Raw genomic sequence first — 27,346 nt, 5'->3', positions numbered from 1 at the left:
CACTTACAAAGACGAAAAGACTGAAGTGAGTTCACATATAATCTGTATACATTTTATATTGTACAAAATATCCACCAGAATAAATATACACTAATTCTAGTTTCTCATGAAAAAGGCCATCAAAAACGGCCTAAAAGCCGGACAATTTAACAAATACATCGTCTGCCTTACATATTAGACTGAGAAAGCCACAAATAAGAACTATAAACTCCACTTCCAGTCGATGAATACATAACATATTTTTGACAATTGTCTAAATTGTCGGAAATGAGTACTTTTGATTCCCTCACTGAAGAGCCACTTCTGAGCTTGTGTTTTAGTAAGCGTTATAGAAATGGTCGGGTAACGACTATTTGTACCCGAAACTCGAACCGTACCCGTACACTAGGGTAAATTCTGAGTGCTTAAGATTAATTTTAATTTATATAAGATGAACTGGATAAATAATGAGAAAAAGTTTACCGCTTCAACCGAAATCGCAGGATGGTAGTAGTGGTAGAGAAGCTTAACGCTATAAAAATGACTGCGTGCATACAAAGCTTGAACACAAGCTTGGCAAAGGGAAGCTTGAATATCGATATCCGTATCGCAAGTATGTACAAAGATGTAATTGCATACATTTGGGATATTGATGTAATTTCGTTCGCTATAAAACAAATACAAATCAATACAAACAATGTTCGGCGTTGGTTCTTAATCAAGATCAATCTAAGCAGACTTTCGTGCAATTGCGTATTCAAAAGTGTGACGATTGATTGAACTGTTTGATTTTAGATCATTAGAAATTTTGGTTGCCTTGTTCCACATCAATAGCTGCAAACAACCCCATGGGGCAGATCCTTGTAGTTTTATTTAATTTCAATCGGGTACGGGTAATTTATTTTAGTTTTTAAACGGGTACGGGTAATTCTTTTTTATTTTTAGTCGGGTATGGGTAAAAAATTTTACTGCTCACTCGGGTACGGGTCGGGTTCGGGTTTAAAAATGGACATTTTTTGTCCTTCCGCAAATCTCGAAGATTTACTGAATTTTAAACATTTTCAGTTTACACTTAAGTCTTGAAATGCAATGAAGAACAACAAGTCGCGATATCATCCTTTGAAAATTTAAATTTTTCACAAAAATAATTTTGGATGAGACTAAGTTCGGCGGCCGTGCTAGTTATTTTATATGATATGATATATTATATTATATTATATTATATTATATTATATCATATTATATTATATTATATTATATTATATTATATTATATTATATTATATTATATTATATTATATTATATTATATTATATTATATTATATTATATTATATTATATTATATTATATTATATTATATTGAGTTGTATAATATTGAGTCAGGGTAGCTGGGAGTGCACCAGTATCTTACAAGTGAATGACTGGATGAAGGAATGGATTACCAACCTGAGTCACGTGGGAGAAGCTTTGTGTTTTCAAACAAACTGCTTGATGGTTCAAGCTGGTACAGCGAAATTCTTTATTATATGGCTGGATGATTTTGCTGGAAGGCTTCGGGTCCTCATTAACCATTTTGACCTTTTTAACAACACTAATATGAAAGCTGTCTGATAATCAAACTCGGATCTACTGTAAGTCTACCTGCATCCACTGGTAATAGTATCTTGAACTGATGGTAGCTTCACACATATATACACACATACCTGCAAATAAATGCCGATTATAGGGCTGGCGTGGAATGGGCTTTCACATTTACAAGATACATAAAATTGTGAACACGGTAAGCTTTTAGTTTTAGTTTCGAAATTTCGGGAACGCTCATTATTACTATGAAACCAATCCGGAAAACAATACTGGAGAATTCATTGCGTCACGTAAGCTATCAGCTGCTTCTTCTCGCTTCATGTTTAGAATGCTGCTGTATTGCTTTACAAATAGTTTTGACCTAGAAAAGTATATATTGTATAATTAGAGAATTGCGATATATATATATATATATATATATATATATATATATATATATATATATATATATATATATATATATATATATATATATATATATATATATATATATATATATATATATATATATATATATATATATATATATATATATATATATATATCTATATATCTATATATATATATATATATATATATATATATATATATATATATATATATATATATATATATATATATATATATATATATATATATATATATATATATATATATATATATATATATATATATATATATATATATATATATATATATCTATATATCTATATATATAAAAATGCAGAGATCATTCTTTGTAATCGCATCACGTAAGAACGGATGGACGGATTGAGATGCTTTTTTTTTGTTTGATCAGTTTTTACCCCCACCGGGTTCGCACATCAAAAAAATTAGGAAAACTTACCGGAAAAGTGGGAAAAACCAATAAACTTATGGCGTTTTCGTTTTTAATTTGCACTACACCGGTGCAGTGCTACACTGAGGCATGAATAAACGAACAAAAATGACGAAAACATAAACAGTAACCATTGACTACAATAAACGATTCCATTGCGCAGGGCTACACCAAACTTTTGATGAGTGCTACACCAGTGGTATCGGTGCAGAAAAAGTGTAGCACTGGTGTAGTGCAATTGGTAAAAACGAACGGTTTCAGTGCAGCTTTCGCTACACCAGTGTAGTGCAATTTAAAAACGAAAACGACATTATTTTGTATAGACAATGGAATTTTCCACTGAAAAAGTCGCCAATGATTGCTAGATCATTGATAGGTGTTTGGCGCATAACGAGTTGCATAAGTGTTTGGCCGTCGAAGAAAGGAATACTAGATCGTTGAAAGAATCTTTTGGCGCGCAACGAGTAGATTTGGGTGGAGATTTTACATGCATGATTGATTCGTCATTTGGAAACACGTGCTTAATAGGGTATCAAAATCATTACTTGCCAAATGACTGATTTAGCTATACCGTAAACAGCAACACAAGTTCTAATGTCATTTACCAGTAGATGTAGTTAGATGAATTATGTTGGCCATCGTGGGCGTGAGTTGAACAAATAAAATTATGTAACGATTTTTTTACGTATCAATGATAGGATTCTGCTGTTGAAATAATGAGTTCAGATGAAAATATTTTCCTTGCATTTAGCATGCTGAAGTTTGTTCAGCCGATTCGGGTGAGTTTTCAAGAGTGGTTTACTTCAAAACGGATGGTATTCATGACATTTGTAAGCTGCTTAAGTCAAATCATTTCATTTTCCGAACTTTGGATTATTTGACGAATTACCATATGGGAATCGTGAATATCATATCTGAAGGAGAAATCGTGGCATGTAAGAACCATTAGTTGTGAGATCTGCTGTTTTATACATTGGCTTTAACGATAAGAAGAATACTGGTATAATCACTCCTCATGTTCACTTCGCTAGAACAGAATATTGATTCTCAGGACTGAATACTAAGAAAAACGATGTGGTGGCTCGACGAATGAGAGACCTTTTGATACAATTCTTGAACGAATCCAGCGTTCATGTCAAAGTTAATGGACACAATATTTAATAAAAGGGTAATTTGAACTTTCGAATGTCCAAGTATTTTTCATTTTATCGCTAATACGTTAATCTAAAATTGATCCTGTCATTATCCTGCTACGAACATTCATCAAACACGACTGAATAATATCACTAGCGGTGAAGCAAATTATGGACAACCGTTCAAAATTAGTTTATTACTTTCGATAATCCCTAAGGATTTGCTATTAAATTTTTAAACGTCTTCAGTACAAATAAGTCTTAACATTCAATGACAAACAACCATCCCCGAGGGCTGCTTTTGGAAATTTGTGGGGTCAATTTAAAGTATTTATCTTGGTCATCTCTTTTTCATCCATCATTGTTTATTTGTTTATTTAGGAGCAAGGGAAAAGCCTGCTGGAGCTGAGATTTTGGTTCTCCTTCTCCAGCCGGCATAAAACCTTCTCATCTTTTGTATCAACAGATAACATTTGACCAAATGATACATAACGAAATCTTTAGTTACCCTTATTTAAACTACAAAGCTAACTAACAACTATTCATATCGTATAATTATGTAAATAAAACTAGCGGGAAAAGATTCGGAGATAACGGGTTTTAATGGTGTTACGAGATAAATTGAAATCAAATTCATCAGAGCAAGTATTGAATACGCGGCACATACTCGAAAACGGTTCATTGAAGCCATAGTTAGTTCTAGCACGAGGAATTCTGAGAAAGGGATTAAACCGCAAATTACGCCGAAGAATGTCAAAACTTAGCTGTTGTAGGAGATCTGCACTATCAATTCGACATTGGATGTGGTCCGCGACGAAAACAGCTTTTTGTGTATCACGGCGGACAGATAGCAAATCGAAGTGTATGAGCCTACAACGATTTTCGTAGCTTGGAAGATTAAATGGATCTCTCCAGGGCAGGCGACGCAAAGCAAAACGAATGAACTTGCGCTGGACAGCTTCAATGCCCTGCTTATCAGTTTGGTAATATGGTGCCCAAACAACAACAGCATACTCCAGTGTAGAACGAACTAGAGCGCAATATAACGATTTCAGGCAGTATATGTTATTGAAATTTTTTGAGATGCGAAAGATGAATCCTAGCATCTTTAAAGCTTTAGAGATTCTATGTGTTCTATGAAATTAAGTTTTGAATCCAATAACACTCCTAGATCCTTATTTGATGTCTCCCGTTTTAGTACAGCTTGCGAAATAGTGTAATCATACATGATCGTGGTTCGTTTACGAGAGAAGGAGATAACGAAACATTTGAAGGCGTTTATAACCATTCTGTTGACGTTGCACCAGTTAAAAAATACATCCAACTGTGACTGCAAGAAGTTTGAGTCTTTCAGATATTTGATGAGATGAAACAGCTTGAAATCGTAGGCGAATGATAGCTTCATGCATTGCATGCGAAATTTAGATCATTTAGATATAGCAGAAATATGAATAGTCCTAGATGGCTTCCCTGAGGAATGCCAGAGCTCACGATGAATGATGGAGTAACGCAGTCGCCAATTTTCACGGTCATACTTCGACCAGTCAGATATGATTCAATCAAATCCATCAACCCACATGTCAAATCTTTAGTTTGAGAGAGATATACAATCTCTGTTCAATACACTGACTCGAAGGATGAGATGGCAATTGGTGCATTTGTTTAGTTTTTGCGTAACAAAACCATTGAACATATCCACAATAATTCATGATGTTGGATATGAATTTGTCGTAATTCGTTTATTGTAAGCTAAGTAATCAGTAAAATAATGGAAAGAAATATTTACGTTTGACAACTCTGCTGTCCGAAAACACAAATTTAAAAAAATAATTTCAGGCGAGACGAAGTTCGACGGGCCAGCTAGTATATATATATATATATATATATATATATATATATATATATATATATATATATATATATATATATATATATATATATATATATATATATATATATATATATATATATATATATATATATATATATATATATATATATATATATATATATATATATATATATATATTGGAGTTCCAATTTAAATTTTTTGTTTGACTCTTTTTTCTAACATGAGTTCAACCAATAGCCAGCTATCAAGCCAGCATATACAAAATAAATGTATTTTATTTAATGTAATTTATAATAGCAAATCGCTTGATAAAAACAGTGTTTAGATTAACTAATGAATACCAACATACTAATATGATATTCGAAATGTATTAGGTTTAAAGTACACTAAGGTCTCTTTTTACACGATGGTTACGTACCGTGTTAAAAAAAATCCATGTAAAAGAAAACCGTGTTAATTGCGGAAACCGTGCAAAAAAACCGCGTGGAAAATTTGATGTAATAATTCCAAAAACCGCAGATTTGATTATTTGTTTGTTTTGTTTTGGATGAAATATAACTTTTGATTATTTGAAGGGGAAAAAAGATTATTTTTAACCCCCAAATTTATGCAAGGTGCACATAACTGTGAAAATGTAACTGTTATATCTTAATAAAAACGGAAATCTAAAAAACAGCCTGAGGTTACGAGAAGGGTCCAGTCATACTTTGTTTTTATTTAAAAGAAATTTTATTCAGGCCTATTTTCGTACAAGCTTTACGTGGCCGATTTAGCCGAGTTTTTTGATAAAAATTTGTTTGTTTTTCCTCCTTTTTCTAGGGGGAGAGGAGCTTCCATTTTCCTCCTGCGAGGATTGAGGGGCAGTTTGTTCGTGGTTCGTCTCGTCATCCATTGCCGTGGTATTGTTGTTGATTTCGTTACTAGTTGCGCCTTGTTGTACATTGTTTGCAGTTGCTGGTTGGTTAGATGGTAAGCTGTTAACTGCAGCTGGAGTACTTTGTTCTATAGGGGTTACGTTGGATGGTTTCGTTGAAGGGGATACTTCCCTGTTGTTGGTGACTGTCACAGGTGTACTGGGGTTGCTTGGGGTTGGTGTAAAGGAAGCACCGTTGTCCTTTGGTATAGTTGTCTTCTTGTCCGGTTTATCACAAGGCTCACCGTAGTGAACAGCTTTTTGGCAATATTGACATGTGGCCATCTGATTGTCATAAGTAACAAGTGATTTGCACGGTATTCTTGTATCCTGACCGAATGTCACATAAGAAGGTATAGGCCTCCTCAAGCGCATGCGTAACAAACGTACGCCATTTAGAATACCGGGGAAAAAATTCTTCCACTTTTCTTTTTCGATAGAGAGAATCTCTCCGGGACATAGTTGCGCGAATATGAGGATCGGGGACGCATGAGGGTAGATCATGCACACGCACTTCTATAGCACTATCTTCCATATATACTGGAATGTTGTACTTGATATTTTCATGCTCCACATAGTGCACATTATTATTGTCTTTAGCGAATTGAATTGCATCCAACTCTTTATAGAACTGGATATAAACAACATTATTGGTCTTATTGCATTGAAGTAAATGCACACGTTTATTATCAAGATGTATTTGCTCCTTAAGCAAACCTTCAAGTTCTCGTGTCGAAGGTCGAATTTTGCACTGTCTGAAGTCAACAATAATTGTATGCTTTCGTACCGGCGGTAGCTTTTGTTCGTTTGGTTCACTCATTTCGAGATCGTTCTATTGTTCACTACACAATACTGTACTTGATTTCTTGTGTCCCGAACCTAAGCGGCTTTGGTTTATCGACTGACTTGGTTGAGATGTACGAGCGAACTGTAGGGTCCAGTCATACTTGATAAAACACATTGGATGACAAATTAAAATTAGAACACTTAGAAAACACGTTGTACGATAAGCAAATTATTCTACATGGCTCATACCTTCTGTATATTGCATTCAGTTTTCAAAAGAACGATAATACGTACAATTAGAAACCATAAACACTTTTATTACAAAAAAAGCTTGAAAATAAGTTCTTTTCAATTCCAAGGGTGCGATGTGTAGTAAACACTAACGATCTTAACAGTAATTCTCAACTAAACTGAGTGGGAAGACATGGGTATTGGATGAAGATCTATGCACGCAGAGACAGAATCAAAGGGGAAGAATTCATAGAGATGAATAGGGATCAAATTAGAAAAGGTATTAGTATGTGTCATGCTGAAGAAACTCTTTTCATCTGTGTAAATCATAATACTACTAGAGCTATAGAATGGGTATTAAATACTGTACTGTTTGATATGACGAATAGTTGACGAGATTAGTAAATCCGACTAGTTTCTCAATGATACAAAATTCTCGATGATATCAATGACGATGCTGACATTATACACCACAACTGAGCGAAAGAGACGTTGTCGTGTAATTTACAACAGGGATTTAAGATCTAAAGACTGATTAATCATTTTATGGAACGATAGTCAATGATCCCGTGAATTGTTGAATGAATGATTTTTGTTAACTTTCAAATTTCAAATTAGCTTTCACAATCGTTTTCTTACAGACAACCTGTTTCCTTTTTTTTATTTTTTCTCAAAAAACAAATGACAGTGCTTTTTAAACTCTCATCAGAAACTGTATTAATTGAGAAAACCGTGTAAATAAAAACCGTGTTAATTCCGGAATCCGTGTAAAAAAGCCGTGTATAAAAAAACCGTGTAAAAAGAGACCTTAGTGTACTATGTATTGTGGATGCCACCGCGAAGAAAAAAAGGTGTTAATGAAAAACAACCTGTTTTAATCCACCTAGTAGTGTAATGATGCCTTTCTCATATCAATCATACTATCATATATAATGCTGTGGTATTCTTCAAAATAATTTTCTTCGATTCTTAAAAGAATAACCGAAATCGGTTTGTTTGACCGTCTACTGATAAAAACTATCAATTGGAAAACATTTGAGGTCGATTTAGGAATTTTTTAAGGTTTTTCCCCATTTTCAGTGATGGTATACAATTTTTAATCTACTTTACCCTATATTTCCGGATCCGGAAGTCGGATCCGCATGAAATTTAGGAATTACGTATGGACCACAGGACCTTTCATTTGAACCTAAGTTTATGAAAATCGGTCGCGCCATCTATGAGAAAAGTTAGAACATATATTTTCTTATTTTTTGCTCATTTTACCCCATAACTCCCGAACCGGAAGTAGGATCCAAATAATATTCAGGAACTTTTTATGGGACCTCAAGACCTTTCATTTGAATCTAAGTTTGTGAAAATCGGTTCAGCCATCTCCGAGGAAAACGTTACATACACACATACGCACATACACACACAGACATTTTGCGTACTCGACGAACTGAGTCGAATGGTATGTGACACTCGGCCCTCCGGGTCTCGGTTCAAAAGTCGGTTTTCACAGTGATTGCATAACCTTTCTATATGAGAAAGGCAATAATAATAATGATGGATTTACACCAAACTTGGCACATTGATATGATTATAAGGGTATTCGTGTGGGGTGGATGTAATACGTGCCTCTAAAAAGGGGGATGTAATTTTTATAACGGCATAACTCCGGAACTACTGCACGAATTGCTATAATACTTGGCACAGGTATTTCTTGCTTTTCAAAATTAGTCATAAAGGTATTTTTATAGGCAAGGGAGTGTAGCAAGTGTCATGAAAGAATTCATAAAATATGACGAGTATTGATCATTTTTGAAGACCATGCAAACATTTTCCATATCTTATATATGCTTATATGGGGGGTGGATGTAGGAAGCGCCTTTAGAAAGGGGGATATAACGACATAACTCCGAAACTGCTGAACGGATTGCTATCAAATTTGTCACAGATACTTCTTGCTCTTCAGAGATGACCATTAAGCCATTCCCTCAGGAAGTGTATGTTGCAAGTGCCCTTAAGGTAGCGCTTCGCCGTGGTCAGGTCAAAGCGAGACAACTCACTGCTTCCTCTTGCTTTGTCGCCGAAATTCCACCCTAAAATGCAAATTTCTCCAATATTAAGCCGATTCACGAAAAATCAAAAACATACGATTGTAGGTAAATGATTTTACTATGCATTTGGCGAAAAATATCTTTTAGAAAGCTTTTCTTTCGCGATATTTCGTGCGAGTTTTGTTAAACATTTTGTTTTCTTTTTTCCTTTTCTCGCTATAAACAACTCGCATATGTAGGGATGTGCTACGTTTTCAACAAAGCGTCAAAGCTAGTAGCGATGAAAATCATTACTGATTTCTGGTTCTACTGAAACATGAATAGAAATTATTTTACAAAGTAGTAACACTTACTTACATTTTCTACTCATCTACATTCAACGTTTACGCAGAGAGAACGGACAACGACAACAAAAGAAATGTTGTTAGCGTCTACCGCATGTGGCATTTTGCACACCCCAATGCATGCGTTGACATTGTGTGCGTGCGAAAGAATAAGGAAAAACTCGCACGAAATCTTTCGATAAAAACGTTTATCAGGCACAATTTATACACAAATCGATAGAAAAATTAATTATCTAGAATCGTATGTTCTTGGAATTTCCGTTTTCCTCCCCGTTTCCTCACAATTTTGGGTAAAGTGCGTGAAACCCCGGAATAGGCAGTGAACTCCCGTGACCACGGCGAAGCGCTACCTTAACATGGGGGAGGGAGTGAATAACGAAATTTATATACTTTGAAGAGAATCGACATTTGGACTATGTTAAGGAGGGGTTTTTGAAAATAAATTTTCATCTCCCTTTTTTTGTAAAACAAGAGTTGCAAGAATTTCAAGGTCGTAGTATATATATATATATATCAATGTGCCAAGTTTGGTGTAAATCCATCATTATTATTATTGCCTTTCTCATATAGAAAGGTTATGCAATCACTGTGAAAACCGACTTTTGAACCGAGGCCCGGAGGGCCGAGTGTCACATACCATTCGACTCAGTTCGTCGAGTACGCAAAATGTCTGTGTGTGTATGTGCGTATGTGTGTATGTAACGTTTTCCTCGGAGATGACTGAACCGATTTTCACAAACTTAGATTCAAATGAAAGGTCTTGAGGTCCCATAAAAAGTTCCTGAATATTATTTGGATCCTACTTCCGGTTCGGGAGTTATGGGGTAAAATGAGCAAAAAATAAGAAAATATATGTTCTAACTTTTCTCATAGATGGCGCGACCGATTTTCATAAACTTAGGTTCAAATGAAAGGTCCTGTGGTCCATACGTAATTCCTAAATTTCATGCGGATCCGACTTCCGGATCCGGAAATATAGGGTAAAGTAGATTAAAAATTGTATACCATCACTGAAAATGGGGAAAAACCTTAAAAAATTCCTAAATCGACCTCAAATGTTTTCCAATTGATAGTTTTTATCAGTAGACGGTCAAACAAACCGATTTCGGTTATTCTTTTAAGAATCGAAGAAAATTATTTTGAAGAATACCACAGTATTATATATGATAGTATGATTGATATGAGAAAGGCATCATTACACTACTAGGTGGATTAAAACAGGTTGTTTTTCATTAACACCTTTTTTTCTTCGCGGTGGCATCCACAATACATAGTACACTAAGGTCTTTTTTTACACGGTTTTTTTATACACGGCTTTTTTACACGGATTCCGGAATTAACACGGTTTTTATTTACACGGTTTTCGCAATTAACACAGTTTCTGATGAGAGTTTAAAAAGCACTGTCATTTGTTTTTTGAGAAAAAATTAAAAAAAAAGGGAACAGGTTGTCTGTAAGAAAACGATTGTGAAAGCTAATTTAAAGTTTGAAAGTTAACAAAAATCATTCATTCAACAATTCACGGGATCATTGACTATCGTTCCATAAAATAATTAATCAGTCTTTAGATCTTAAATCCCTGTTGTAAATTACACGACAACGTCTCTTTCGCTCAGTTGTGGTGTATAATGTCAGCATCGTCATTGATATCATCGAGAATTTTGTATCATTGAGAAACTAGTCGGATTTACTAATCTCGTCAACTATTCGTCATATCAAACAGTACAGTATTTTATACCCATTCTATAGCTCTAGTAGTATTATGATTTACACAGATGAAAAGAGTTTCTTTAGCATGACAAATACTAATACCTTTTCTAATTTGATCCCTATTCATCTCTATGAATTCTTCCCCTTTGATTCTGTCTCTGCGTGCATAGATCTTCATCCAATACCCATGTCTTCCCACTCAGTTTAGTTGAGAATTACTGTTAAGATCGTTAGTGTTTACTACACATCGCACCCTCAGAATTGAAAAGAACTTATTTTCAAGCTTTTTTTTGTAGTAAAAGTGTTTATGGTTTCTAATTGTACGTATTATCGTTCTTTTGAAAACTGAATGCAATATACAGAAGGTATGAGCCATGTAGAATAATTTGCTTATCCTACAACGTGTTTTCTAAGTGTTCTAATTTTAATTTGTCATCCAATGTGTTTTATCAAGTATGACTGGACCCTACAGTTCGCTCGTACATCTCAACCAAGTCAGTCGATAAACCAAAGCCGCTTAGGTTCGGGACACAAGAAATCAAGTACAGTATTGTGTAGTGAACAATAGAACGATCTCGAAATGAGTGAACCAAACGAACAAAAGCTACCGCCGGTACGAAAGCATACAATTATTGTTGACTTCAGACAGTGCAAAATTCGACCTTCGACACGAGAACTTGAAGGTTTGCTTAAGGAGCAAATACATCTTGACAATAAACGTGTGCATTTACTTCAATGCAATAAGACCAATAATGTTGTTTATATCCAGTTCTATAAAGAGTTGGATGCAATTCAATTCGCTAAAGACAATAATAATGTGCACTATGTGGAGCATGAAAATATCAAGTACAACATTCCAGTATATATGGAAGATAGTGCTATAGAAGTGCGTGTGCATGATCTACCCTCATGCGTCCCCGATCCTTATATTCGCGCAACTATGTCCCGGAGAGATTCTCTCTATCGAAAAAGAAAAGTGGAAGAATTTTTTCCCCGGTATTCTAAATGGCGTACGTTTGTTACGCATGCGCTTGAGGAGGCCTATACCTTCTTATGTGACATTCGGTCAGGATACAAGAATACCGTGCAAATCACTTGTTACTTATGACAATCAGATGGCCACATGTCAATATTGCCAAAAAGCTGTTCACTACGGTAAGCCATGTGATAAACCGGACAAGAAGACAACTATACCAAAGGACAACGGTGCTTCCTTTACACCAACCCCAAGCAACCCCAGTACACCTGTGACAGTCACCAACAACAGGGAAGTATCCCCTTCAACGAAACCATCCAACGTAACCCCTATAGAACAAAGTACTCCAGCTGCAGTTAACAGCTTACCATCTAACCAACCAGCAACTGCAAACAATGTACAACAAGGCGCAACTAGTAACGAAATCAACAACAATACCACGGCAATGGATGACGAGACGAACCACGAACAAACTGCCCCTCAATCCTCGCAGGAAGAAAATGGAAGCTCCTCTCCCCCTAGAAAAAGGAGGAAAAACAAACAAATTTTTATCTAAAAACTCAGCTAAATCGGCCACGTAAAGCTTGTACGAAAATAGGCCTGAATAAAATTTCTTTTAAATAAAAACAAAGTATGACTGGACCCTTCTCGTAACCTCAGGCTGTTTTTTAGATTTCCGTTTTTATTAAGATATAACAGTTACATTTTCACAGTTATGTGCACCTTGCATAAATTTGGGGGTTAAAAATAATCTTTTTTCCCCTTCAAATAATCAAAAGTTATATTTCATCCAAAACAAAACAAACAAATAATCAAATCTGCGGTTTTTGGAATTATTACATCAAATTTTCCACCCCCGTGTAAAAAGAGACCTTAGTGTACTTTAAACCTAATACATTTCGAATATCATATTAGTATGTTGGTATTCATTAGTTAATCTAAACACTGTTTTTATCAAGCGATTTGCTATTATAAATTACATTAAATAAAATACATTTATTTTGTATATGCTGGCTTGATAGCTGGCTATTGGTTGAACTCATGTTAGAAAAAAGAGTCAAACAAAAAAATTAAATTGGAACTCCAATGGACTTAATGAAATGATAAAGAAGTTTCATGTAAGGAAGGCCACAACAAGCAAAAATGTGGCGAAATGGGACATTGGATAGTCTACCTTGGGTACGCAAAGAATTTATTAGTTGAGATCTGACATCACGATACTCCACGCATGTCCAAACGACATAATCAATATCGCGATAACCTTCGCCACAAGCACAATGATTAATCTCTGAAAGTCCAACTCGAAGCAGATGTGCATATAACGTGTAGACATGAGTCGACATCACACGAATGAAATTTCTACTCACATCCAGTCTTCTGAACAATGCCTTCGTCGATATTTTAGGAATAATTGAGTGCATCCTTAACCAATTCATCTTCATCCCAAGAAGCTTGCCAGCTGGCAAGTGTTCTTTGGCGAGACGTACTGTAGAATTCGTTGAAAGCAATCGATCTCTCATAAATCTCACCCTCAATAGCATTACGTTTGGTTAAACTATCGGATTTTCCATTGCCTGGAATGGAGCAATGAGCCGGGACCTACACTATTGTGATTTGATAATTATTATTCAATATGTCATTCAGGCACTGTTTTATTTTACCCAAGTAAAACGGTTCACTTTTGATAGCAGCGTTTGAGCGAATGGCTTCAATTGCACTCAGACTATCTGTGAAGAGAAAATAATGGTTTGGAGACAATGTGACAATTACACTCAAGCTATAATGAACTGCTACTAATTCTGCTATATAAACAGATGCATCGAGCGTAGGTGGCATTCCATCGAGCGTAGGTGGTCCAAGATACCACGCACTTCGCGCTGCATGGATGTGTCGAAAAATAACAATGAGTCAGGAACATTTAGGAGGCTGGTACGGATAGAAATATATCATGAAGGGTCGATTTTTTGTGACATATGGTTAAACTATACTGTCACGAATATTGTTCGAGATTGAAGCTCGATTAGTCTTCCGAAATTATTAATAACAAGGGGATTCAGTACCTCACATCTTATTAGGAGTCCTGATGAAAGCTCCCAAAAGCGAACTTTTAATGGAAGAACTCCCGCCAGAACTTCAAGACTCATTGTATGTGTCGAACGCATGCAGCCTAAGGCGATTTACAAACAACGATACTGAATTCGCTCCAGTTTAATAATATGAGAGTTTGCAGCGGCGCGAAAGCAATCACATTCATATTCCATCACTGAAAGTATCGTTGCCTGGTACAATTTTATTAGATCTTCCGGATGAGCACCCCACCAAAATCCTTCGACCATTTCATTAAGCTGTCGCTGTCTAACTTGTGCTCTTGGAGGAATATATACCGAAGCAATGCCAATGTCTTTTTCTTTAATGTTTATTTGACAACCAACAATGTCTGTACTAGAAGTAGAAGGAATGTTTAATTTATAAAAGGAATAACATTTCTCAATTCCTAAAAGCATTCCATCATACGGAGAGTCTCTATCGAGAGGTATAATGTTAAATTCATTTAAATTTAAGGCTATGTTTGTTGTAAGCCATGTTTCGCACAAAGCAAATACATCAAAATTTTGACTATGCAACAAAACTTTAAATGAATCAAGTTTTGGAATGATGCTTCGACAATTCCACTGCAGGACAGTGATTGAATCATTTGCGGCGTTTGATAAATTATCCATCAAAGAATACAAAACCTGTGAAAACTTACCATTGAGCTAATGGCTCTTTCAAAAAAGTTCTAGCTATTGGAAGGAATACCCATATGATGGTCTTCAGAGGCTCAGGGATAATGAATGCTGTGAAAATCCATTCTACAATTTCCGAAAACTTCAGTAATTCTGTTGATGAATGTGAAACGAAGCCCACTGGATTATTGTCTTTACTTGTGCTAGTTCCGGGATTGGCTTGTGAATTTAACAAACAAGGAGGTATAATTTCTGCTTTTAAATTTTGCTTTTTAGATTTAACACGGGGATCTTTTTTGAAGGTGTTATTTTAGGTGTCTTTTTAGGTAATTTGGGTGGGGGGACTTCTTCCTCTAACAGAATCTTGAGGAGTGACAAATGAAGTACTTTAAAATTTGGAGACCCGTTTTCGGTTTCCAATAGGGGGACATCTATGACCGTTTTAAGCATTTCTGCATATGTGCGTTTAGACCGTGCTTTTAAAGGAAGCTGAATTTTGTCTTTACGCAACTTAAATGCAGTCCATGCTGAGAGATCGTGAGGACTCTCCCCATAACAAACATATTTTCCAATATGTTTATCGCAAAGATTATTCTTATGGGGCCTTTGACATTTGATACATTTAAACTTAAGTAGCTGTATGTCCGAATTTTTCACTGTTCGTGCACTTCATAACATGCGGTTCGAAAAGCCGAACAGGAAGACGAATTTTATCGATATAGACTTGACCAGGCAACGCAGATCCGGCAAATGTCACTCGAAACGAGTCTGAGGGACAACAATAGATGCTGAGTACAATTGCTTGCACTCGAGTATCTTAACTTCCTCAAGCATAAGCAAAGTCTTTGCATTACATTCCTTTCGTGGAATTTGGCCTTTCTGTTTCAACAGACTTCGCAGCCGATTCTTAGCGTACAGAATCATTGCATGGCTAGTACTATAGATCCTACTGTTACTAAGAATCCTTCCAGGTCGGGGCTCGAACATACGACAGCTGGCTTGTAAGACCAGCGTCCTATGCATTGAACCGACAACCCGGGACCCTCAAGCATGGAGTTTTTGAAATAACCAACTCCATTTTTAAGTAAATCATCGTCTGTGAGACTTGCTTCAGTGACAACACCGTCAATTTCCACCTCCTTCAATGGAATGTAAACACGATATTCAATCACGTATAATTTACAGGTTACAATTTCGTTTGCCTCATTTAAATCTTTAACAACAACTCAAATTTTCAGTTCGGTTTTACATCTCCTCCAAGTCAGTCGATAAAACAAAACCGCTTACGTTGGAAACAGAAGAAACCAAGTACAGTATTGTGTAGTGAACAATAGACCTCGAAAATGAGTGAACCAAACGAACAAAAGCTACCGCCGACACGAAAGAATACAATTGTTGTTGACTTTAGGCAGTGCAAAATTCGACCTTCGATACGAGAACTTGAAGGTTTGCTTAAGGAGCAAATGCAGCTGGACATTAAACGCGTGCATTTACTTCAATGCAATAAGACGAATAATGTTGTTTACATCCAGTTTTATAAAGAGTTGAATGCAATTCAATTCGCAAAAGACAATAACAATGTGCACTATGTGGAACACGAGAACATTAGGTACAACATTCCAGTATATATGGATGATAGTGCTATAGAAGTGCGTGTGCATGATCTTCACTCGAGCGTCACCGATCCTTATATTCGCAAAACTATGTCCCAATACGGAGAGATTCTCTCTATCGAAAAAGAAAAGTGGAAGAATTTTTTCCCCGGTATTCGAAATGGCGTACATGTATTATGCATACACTTGAAGAAGCCTTAGGGGCAGCAGGGACTATGTCTAAGGGCTTGACGACCCCTCCCCCGGCAACTGCGAGTTGTAGGGCTTGCCTAGGATGCGGTGGGGTTTGGCAGTGGGCTCTGCTAATCCCCTACAAAAAGCTGCATGTATCCGCAAGCAAGTCCTACCAAAGCGATCGTGTGCCGCTCAAAGTGCACAAGCCCAACGGGAGTGCCGACTCGGCACGTTAGGACTAACGCCAGTGAGGTCCTAACTATGGCATACTGGCTACCATACCATCCATGGATACGATACGGTAGATCGGAATATATAGAGAAACTAGGGCTGACAGCTGCGGTATTCTACTCCTTCAGTAAAGCAGGGTGGAACCGGCTTGAAATGGCGAGTAGGCTAATGCCGCAGCTGCCTTCCGTCCCATAAAACCGTGGCAGGCCTTATGGCACGCCGTCTCACTTTCAGCCACCCGGTTGGGATGACTGGGTGGAAGTAGGTTCAGATGCCCTTTTCCTGATTTGCGCTGATCCGGCTCTGAGCGTAAAGCCAACCCTCGCATGGCCTCACTGCACCGCATAGGTAACCATGGGATCATGATAGCGACTACTTTCGGCTGGGTTTGACGGTAGCCATAAGGGGGACCCATATAAAACATGAGTTCAACACCATCAACATCGGCGTCGAGTGAGGAGGTAAACCCTTTCGCAAGAGGGGGTTTGAGGAGGTCTCCATCCAGAACGGGTGCGAGAAAGGAGAGCGAAGCAGTAGCTGAAGAGACGAGTGACAGCAATGTCCACGTCAAACCAGTGAACCAGCCTGAGTCCCAGGAGCAAGCGAAGGAAGTAATCAAGCCGAGTATGACAGCGGTCATAGATCAACTCGACGCGATTATTGAATTCGCGCAGGAGAAATCCAATATCAGCAAGGAGCTGAAGGCGAACTTGCTGAAGCTACGTAAGGCCGTGAACGTAGCTAAAAGGGACCAAGAGGCGTTGATAGCGCGGCTAGAGGGTGGCGGAAAGTCGGAGAAGTGCTCTCAAACAGAGCCCTTCACCTTCGATACCGACAAAAAACAGGAGGCGGTCGACTATGCGCTCCGGCTCACGATTGAGCGGAATAAACAGCGCCGGAAACGGACCAGGGATTCTCCAGGCAGTAAACGCCTGATTCCCAAGGCCAAAAGGAGCAAAGACCATGGCGGAAGTGATGAGGCAAAGGAACGAGGCGAGGGGCTCAACCCAAACCTCGGCACTCGAACCCCGGATCCGAGCCATGTAAGCGAACCCGGCGAGAATCCATGGGTGAAGGTCGCGAAAAAGAAAAAAGTCCCAAAAGAGTCCGGGCTCATTCCCGCGAGGAAGGCTAGGGACAAAGGAGAGGCTTTGTTGGTTAAGGCCGACAAAGAAAAGTACGCCGATGTGCTCAAGGCCATGCGGAGCGAGGCAAAGCTAGCCGAGCTTGGCAAAGAGGTTCGCAGCATCCGTCGTACGAAGACGGGAGAGATGCTGCTCGAGCTTAAAAAGGGAGCTCAGGGCGGAACGGAGCTTGTTGCGCTTGCCCAACAAGTCCTGGGCGATACGGCCGAAGTTAGAGCCCTGCGTAACGAGGTTGCACTCCAGTGCAAACGGTTGGACGAAATCGCCACCGCAGAAGAACTTGCCATGGCCATCAAGGAGCAAGGAGGTGTGGATGTCCCACGGGAATCCATCCGCATGAGGAAAGGACCACAGGGCACCCAGATAGCTACATTTAAGCTATCGGCCACGGATGCCAATAAGGTCCTCAAAGTGGGCAGGCTAAAGGTCGGATGGTCGGTATGCCCAGTGACCGCTTACCAACCGCCGGTGGTCGACATGTGCTTCAGGTGTTTCGAACCTGGCCACAAGTCGTGGAATTGCAAAGGCCCAGACCGAAGCAACCTCTGCAAGCGTTGCGGCGGCGAGGGGCACAAGGCGTATGCATGCGAAAGAACGCCACGTTGCATGCTATGCGCGAGCAAGAAGAAGGCCACAAACCACGTCATGGGCGGACCTACTTGCTCAACAAGTGGAGGGAGTAAAACAGCATGCAAGTAGTACAGCTGAACCTAAATCACTGTGCAGCTGGCCAGCAATTGCTGCACCAGTCAGTGACGGAATGGGGCATTGATGTCGCGATTCTTTCGGATCCCTATCACACACCGGTAGATAACGGGAACTGGGTGTCTGACGAAGCCAAGACGGTGGCGATCTTGACGACTGGTCGATACCCAGTGCAAGAGGTGGTGAAAACACAAGCGGAGGGAGTAGCCATAGCTAAGGTAAACGGAGTTTACTATTGTAGCTGCTACGCACCACCGAGATGGTCAATAGACCAGTTCACTCGGATGGTCGACATGTTGACCGCAGACCTGGTGAGTCGGAAGCCGGTGGTGTTAGCCGGAGACTTCAATGCCTGGGCAACGGCTTGGGGCAGCCGCTTCACCAATAGGAGAGGACAGACGCTACTGGAGGCCCTCGCCAAGTTGGACGTCATGTTAGCGAATGATGGACTGAAAAGTACCTTCCAGCGGAACGGAGTCGAGTCGTTTATCGACCTGACTTTCTGTAGTCCCGGCCTAGCTGGAGATCTTAATTGGAGAGTTGATGATGGCTACACCCATAGCGACCATCTAGCCATTCGCTACACGATCGGCCAATTGGCGAGAAACACAAGGAGGAGTAATACTCCCAAAACTCTAGCGTGGAAGGTGGCTAACTTCGACCGCGAAACGTTTTGCGCTGCCCTCGAATTAGAGGAGAACAACGCGAACCTGAGAGGGGACGAGTTGGTCGCTATCCTGTCACGGGCGTGTGACGCGACCATGCCTAGAAAGGCTCAACCGAGGACCAATAGACCACCGGTCTACTGGTGGAACGAGCAAATTGCACGCCTTCGCGCATCCTGCCTCAGTGCTAGAAGAAGGATGCAAAGAGCTCGATCAGCGGAGATGAGGATGGAGAGGAACACGGCGTTCAAAGCGGCGAAGCTAGCACTAAACAAGGCCATCAGCGCAAGCAAAAGAACCTGTTTCGAAAAGCTAAGCGAGGGAGCCAACTCCAACCCATGGGGCGATGCCTACAGGATGGTGATGGCCAAAACGAGAGGGGCGCTAGCACCCCCTGAACGTAGTCCGGCGAGGTTGAAGGAAATCATAACGGTTCTCTTTCCCCACCACGACACGTCCCCCTGGCAGCCAGCTCCGCTTCCAGCGAATGAAGTCGTAAAGGTGACGAACGAGGAGTTGCTCACTGCGGCGAGATCACTCGATACAAAGAAAGCCCCGGGGCCAGACGGTATCCCGAACGTGGCTCTAAAGGCGGCTATAATGACAAAACCGGACATGTTCAGGGAGGTCATACAGAGATGTCTGGACGAGCGTATGTTCCCAGACATTTGGAAAAGACAAAGATTGGTACTATTACCGAAACCTGGGAAACCCCCAGGGGATCCTTCGGCGTATAGACCAATCTGTCTGATAGACACTGTGGGTAAGCTCCTTGAGAAAATCATCCTCAACAGGCTAGCCCCCTTCATAGAGGAGGCAGGAGGACTGTCCGGTCAACAGTACGGGTTCCGCAGAGGCAGGTCGACGGTGGACGCCATAACATCGGTGGTAACCACGGCGGAGGTAGCTATACAGCGCAAACGACGAGGGATCCGCTACTGTGCGGTAGTAACGCTAGACGTCAAGAACGCGTTCAATAGTGCTTGCTGGGCAGACATTGCTGATTCCCTACTTCGACTAGGAGTACCGGAAGGGCTGTACAAGATTCTGGAAAGCTACTTCCAGAACCGAGTATTGCTCTATGAGACCGACGAAGGCACACGTAGCACTCCAATCACGGCTGGAGTACCACAGGGATCTATCTTGGGCCCGATCCTGTGGAATATAATGTACGATGGAGTACTGAGGTTGAGGCTCCCTCCGGGTGTCAAGATAGTCGGGTTCGCGGACGACGTCACGCTGACAGTCTACGGCGAATCCATCGAAGAGGTCGAACTGAGTGCATCACACTCAATCTGCTTGGTGGAGGACTGGCTGCGTAGCAGGAAACTGCAACTCGCGCACCACAAAACAGAAGTGATGGTGGTAAACAACCGCAAATCGGAACAGGAGGCGCTGGTACATGCCGGTGATTGCGTGATCCCCTCCAAGAGATCACTGAAGCAATTGGGTGTGATGCTTGACGACAAACTCAGTTTCAGCAAGCACGTTGAATACGCCTGCAAGCGCGCATCAACAGCGATCGCGGCGCTCTCTCGTTTGATGGCCAACAGCTCGCCTGTGCGCTCCAGTAAACGAAGGTTACTGGCAGGAGTGGCAGTTTCGATCCTCAGGTACGGCAGCCCGGTATGGGCGTCGGCACTGAATGTGGAACGCAACGCACAGATGCTGGAGAGTACGCATAGACTGATGTGTCTTCGCGTAATCAGTGCATACCGCACTGTATCGAGGGATGCGGCCTGCGTGGTTGCAAGCATGATGCCTATCAGTCTGATAGTGAAGGAAGACGCGGAGCGCTACAGCATGCGAGGAGACAGGAACGCCCGTAGGGCCTCCAAAGCCGCTTCTCTACGCAGATGGCAACAAGAGTGGGACAGCTCAACCAAGGGCAGGTGGACACATCGGCTCATACCTAGGGTCTCGAGCTGGTTAGATAGACCTCACGGAGAAGTGAACTTCGGCCTGACGCAGTTCCTCACAGGGCACGGGTGCTTCAGATGGTACCTCCACAGGTTCGGCCACGCGACATCCCCTGTATGTCCTGGCTGCCCAGACGAGATCGAGACGGCTGAACACGTCTTGTTCGCATGTTCCCGTTTCGCGGCTCAAAGGAGTGAGCTACTGGAGGCATGCGGCAGGGACACCACACCGGAAAACCTGATCCAGAGAATGTGCCACTGCGTAGAGAACTGGAACGCAGTGTCGACCGCGGCATCCCAAATTGCGGGAATATTGCAGCGGAAATGGAGTGCGGATCAACAACAGATCAGCCGCGTACCGTAACAGGCTCAAGAGGGATCAGCGAATAAACGTCGGTCCGGGAGAACCTTCTTCGTCGGGAAGTTCTTCGTCGGAGTAGTCTAGATCCATCGTCGGGGACTAGACGAGTAGTTCGTAAAACTGTTAGGATCGTCGGGGCGCCAGTGAACCGGAAGCTTTCCTCCAACCGGAATCACTGGATCGACCCAGGCATCCTCTCGGTCGGGCGTTGACGGGTATCGAAGGCGTCGGTTTCGGGAGGGCCTCCTTCGTCGGGGAGCCCTCCGTCGGTGTAGGCTAGATCCCTCGGCGGGGGCTAGTCGAGTAGCCGCCACAACACCGATTCGAGTCGTCGAGGCGCCAGCGAACCGGAAGCCATGCTCCAACCGGAATCGCGGGACCGACCTCGGCACTCCATCGGGTGTCCCGTGTGGTGTAAGAGACTCGGTGTCGGGAGATTCTCCTTCGCCGGGGAAATCTCCGTCGGAGTAGTCTAGATCCTTCGTCGGGGACTAGACGAGTAAATCGTGGTGTAATACCGCTAGGATCGTCAGGGCGCCAGTGAACTGGAAGCTTTCCTCCAACCGGAATCATTGGACCGACCCAGGCATCCTCTCGGTCGGGCGTTGACGGGAATCGAAAGCGTCGGTTTCGGGAGGGCCTCCTTCGTCGGGGAACTCTCCGTCGGTGTAGGCTAGATCCTTCGGCGGGGGCTAGTCGAGTAGCCGCCACATCACCGATTCGAGTCGTCGAGGCGCCAGCGAACCGGAAGCCATGCTCCAACCGGAATCGCGGGACCGACCTCGGCACTCCATCGGGTGTCCCGTGTGGTGTAAGAGAATCGGTGTCGGGAGATCCTCCTTCGCCGGGGAAATCTCCGTCGGAGTAGTCTAGATCCTTTGTCGGGGACTAGATGAGTAGATCGTCGCGTGATACCGATAGGATCGTCTGAGCGCCAGTGAACCGGAAGCCACGCTCCAACCGGAATCATTGGATCGACTTAGGCATCCTTTCGGTCGGGTCGTAGACGCGTACCGTAAGCGTCGGTTAGGGAGGACTTCCCTCGTCGGGGAACCCTCCGTCGGTGTAGACTAGATCTTTTGGCGGAGACTAGTCGAGTAGTTCCGCGACGTAGCATCAGTTTTGGGTCGTCGAGGCGCCAGTGAACCGGAAGTTACCCTCCAGCCGGCATCACTGGACCGACCTCGTCATCCAACTGGTCGATCCCTTGAGAGCAGGATGCTGATCTCCATTCTGCATAAATCTGGGGAGGGTGCTGTGAGCACCAATAGCCTTCCACCCCGAAGTAATACCTAGCGGTGGTGCCGGGGAGGTAGGGCTGGAGATCCAAGGTGTTTTAGTGGGTAGTTCCAATCAACAGTTGGGTAGTCCTGTGGAGAGTCCCACACTCCGTGCGTAAATGCATTTCACCTTGTAAAAAAAAAAAAAAAAAAAAAAAAAAAAAAAAAAAAAAAATACCTTCTTATGTGATTTTCGGTCAAGATACAAGAATACCGTGCAAATCACTTGTTACCTATGACAATCAGATGGCCACATGTCAGTATTGTCAAAAAGCTGTTCACTACGGTAAACCATGTGATAAACTGGACAAGGAGACAACTACACCAAAGGACAACAGTGCTTCCGTCACACCAACCCAAAGCAATCCCAGTACACCTGTGACAGTCACCAACAACAGAGAAGCATCCACTTCAACGAAACCATCCAACGTATCCCCTATAGAACAAATAGCATTAACTGCAGTGAACAACTTACCATCCAACCAACCAGCAACAGCAAACAATGTACAACAAGGCTCATCTCCAGCAACTAGCAATGAAACCAACTCGAATTTTATCTCTATTAACTTTAGAGATTTCTACAACTTCAGTGAAATGTGATGTCAAATCCTTTGTAATTCGCATCACATTTAATGCCTTTTTGCGTCTAAAATAGACTATCCATCCATATCTAAAACAGACTAGACTAGAAGTACCCTCTGGATAATGTTTAAATTAATTAAATTAATAATATCGTAATGAAATTAATTTTATGAAAATTAATAATTATCATAATAATTGATAAATAATATATTTTTGCGACGGACCTTAAAGATAAAATTGTAAAAGGTAATTTTCGGATCCCGGCTCGAAAAAAGGAGTCCTCTTTTGACGCTATCCATGAAGCAATCCATTTTTCTAGCTCTTCGCAGGATTGAAAATGTTGATCTGCCAGGCCGTGTGCCATCGAACGGAATAGGTGGAAGTCAGAAGTGGTGACATCGGGGGAATACGGCGGGTGGGGCAAGACTTCCCATTTCAGCGTTTCCAGGTACTTTTTGACCACATTTGCGACGTGAGGCCGAGCATTGTCGTGTTGGAGGATGACTTTATCATGTCGCTCTTGATATTGTGGCCGCTTTTTTTACCGCGCGAGACTAAGGCGCATTAGTTGCGTTCGGTAGCGATTTCCTTTGATGGTTTCCCCCGGTTTTAAGAGCTCGTATTAAATCAAGTTGTTCATCTTTGAATGTTTTTTCTCTTCCACCACCTTGTCGATGTCTTTGACATCGAAATTGCCATTTTTAAAACGTTGGAACCACTCTCGACACGTTCTTTTACTCAGAATAGCATCACCGTAAGTTTCTGAGAACATTCGATGCGCTTCAGCTGCATTTTTTTCGAATTGTGGCCTCCAATGATCCCTAATATTTTTATTATAAATTCAGAGCAGTTGACTGTGAAAAGATGTTTTACTCTGATGGGTCAAATCTCAACGGATCCACAGGCTTTGGTATCTTCAATAAAAACATCACAGCTTCGTACAAACTGAGTGATCCGGCTTCAGTCTACGTCGCAGAATTAGCTGCTATACAGTATACTCTTGAGATCATTGAAAACTTAACCAAAGACCATTACTTCATTGTTATGGATAGTTTAGGTTCAATAGAAGCTCTCCGTTCAATGAAGCCAGGAATGTATCCCCAATATTTTCTGGGGAAAATACGGGAACACTTGAGAACTTTATCTGGTCGGTCTTATTTAATATCCTTAGTCTGGGTCCCATCACATTGTTCCATTCCAGGCAATGAACAGGCAGACTCATTGGCTAAGGTGGGTGCATTAGAAGGTGAAATTTATGAAAGACCAATCTGCTTCAATGAATTTTTTAGCATTTCTTGTCAGAGGACACTCGATAGTTGGTAAACTTCATGGAGCAATGACGAACTGGGACCTTGGTTCAGGGGGATGAACGTGAGACGCGATTTCATTCGTGTGATGTCTCGACTCATGTCAAACCACTGCACATTCTACGCACATCTCCGGCGCATTGGGCTCACGGAGAGCGGTCTCTGCACCTGTGGCGAGGGTTATTAGGACATCGAGCATGTCGTGTGGTCGTGCGTAGAGTATCGCGACGCCAGGTCGAAGCTACTGGAATCCCTTAGGGCCCGAGGTAGACCACCTGAGGTTCCGGTCCGAGATGTGATGGCGAGTCGGGATAGTTCATCACCCTCATTCTTGTTTACGTCCGTATAGGCAGTACGACGAACGGGTACTTTCGAACGAATACGAATAAGCCATTCTTGTTTTCACTCGAATGAATTTGAACACGACTCGTTTCCAACAAAAAAATCAAATATCAGTAAACTTCTTCAAATAAATGCTAAGCTTTGGTGAAATCAGTCCAATTCTTGTGATTATCCATATGCGAAACGCTAAAATGTATCGCAGTTTAACTTCAAACGATACGTGTTTTCGAACATCATTCGTACAAATGGAAAGTCCCATTCTCGTTTACGGACGAATAGACGAAATGGCGTGGTTTCGATTCGTCAGTTTTATGTTGCGAATCAATCGTTCGAACACATTGAAAAAAGTTTAACCGATTTCTAACAAATTTATTTTCGAGTCTAAAGGTGATTTCAATCAAATCATAAATTTGTGTATTGCAGAAAACATTTAGAAAGCATAGCAGTATAGTAAAATGCTGTTTTTTTTTCTGGCGAGCTTTCGAATATATGCGCGGTTCCAAGTTTTTACGCATCAAATTTTACATCCATTAGGTACTGGAAAATACGCCATGGGCAAATATGCTTTATTTTATATTAAATGCAGGATTTTACCAATGTAATAAATATGAAGACTATCGAAAACATGACAAAATTGCAAGAAAAATGCAACATATTTTTCGCAGATAATACTGATCGGACTGCTTTTTTTACTTTGCACGAAGTTTATTTTGAAAATTTCATTTACCGAGTTGAATAAAATTAGTCCTGAGTACGTTACTATGTAGCATTCGTCACTTCCTTGATGATTGGAATCTTCCTAAAAACAACTACCTGCGCAGACGATCCTTCTTTTGCACAGGAGTCGCGTACGTACACGTTCGAGTGAAAACAAAAATGGCTTGTTCGCATTCGTTCGAAAGCATGTGTTCGTCGTATGGTCGATACGGACGTAAGCAAGCATGATGATACAAAGTCAGCGAAAAAAACAAGTCAAATAACAAATGATAGCAAAGATTTTTAATTACAACTAAAATCTGTACCAGAACTGATAGTTTAAAGTTGGATGGGCGTTGTTTTTATGCATGTGCGATGTTTAAAATAGTGATTGATTCGAACGTAAATGGGAATACGAATTTGATATACTTTCGTACGTATCGCATACTAAACAAGAATGAGGGTGCATATATGCTTCTCATATATCATTACCTAAAGCACATTAATATACAAGTGTAATCTGTTACATCTCGCTCAGAAAGTACCCGATCATAAGAGAAAAGCAAACCAATATCATAACTATAGTTCATTTAGTTATCATTGCTTATTTAGCTATCATAAAGGATTGTGAAATGTTGCAAGAATTGCTGGAAATAGTAAAGTAATGAATAAATTTACAATGACAGCTCGTTTTGTTATTATTTCCTTATTCAGACAGTGAGAAATGTATGAATGTATTAAAGTGCCGCTGTCAGCATTTTCCGTCATTTTTAGTATATTTTAGTAAGAAGTTCATAATATACACGAAAAAGTCGAATTTTGGCAGAATAATGGATTGAAAATTGTAAACCCTGTTTAAATGATTGTGAGGGCTGATTAATTTATTCGAAGTATAATCTATATATAAAAAAGAGGATGTAAGTTTGTATGTTTGTATGTTTGTAACGCCATAACTCCGACGACTTAACGGATTGCCACCAATCTTGACACAGATACTTCTTGCTCTTCAGAGATGGTCATAAAGATATTCCTAGGGGGAAGAGTGCGTAGTAATTGTCTTTAACAAGGGGAGTCATGACAAAATTTATCTAATTTGACGAGAATCTATACTTTTTAAAAATCATAGATACTCTTTTGCACGAATTAGATATGATTATAAGGGGGGTTGATTAAGAGAGGGCCTCTAAAAAGAGATGTAATGATTGTAACGGA

At 40.7% G+C, this 27,346-nt stretch overlaps 2 protein-coding genes across 2 annotated transcripts in view; both read right to left on the bottom strand.

The window, feature by feature from the left end:
* Nucleotides 1-1,548, bottom strand: part of LOC131438107 (threonylcarbamoyladenosine tRNA methylthiotransferase) — a 206,456-nt gene extending 204,908 nt beyond the window's left edge. The window contains exon 1 of the mRNA XM_058607914.1: nucleotides 1,426-1,548. The gene's annotated coding sequence lies outside the window, so the exon portion shown is untranslated. The remainder of the gene's footprint in view (nucleotides 1-1,425) is intronic.
* A 217-nt stretch (nucleotides 1,549-1,765) lies between these two features.
* The window catches only part of LOC131438106 (plexin-B), a 438,124-nt gene continuing 412,543 nt past the window's right edge, over nucleotides 1,766-27,346 (bottom strand). The window contains exon 14 of the mRNA XM_058607913.1: nucleotides 1,766-1,924. Within this exon, the coding sequence (XP_058463896.1) occupies nucleotides 1,908-1,924 (17 nt within the window). The 3' untranslated portion in view covers nucleotides 1,766-1,907. The remainder of the gene's footprint in view (nucleotides 1,925-27,346) is intronic.

Source organism: Malaya genurostris, chromosome 3 (assembly GCF_030247185.1).
Source record: "Malaya genurostris strain Urasoe2022 chromosome 3, Malgen_1.1, whole genome shotgun sequence".
In the NCBI taxonomy this organism is placed as follows: domain Eukaryota; kingdom Metazoa; phylum Arthropoda; class Insecta; order Diptera; family Culicidae; genus Malaya; species Malaya genurostris.
This window is presented reverse-complemented; position numbering and strand designations above follow the sequence as displayed.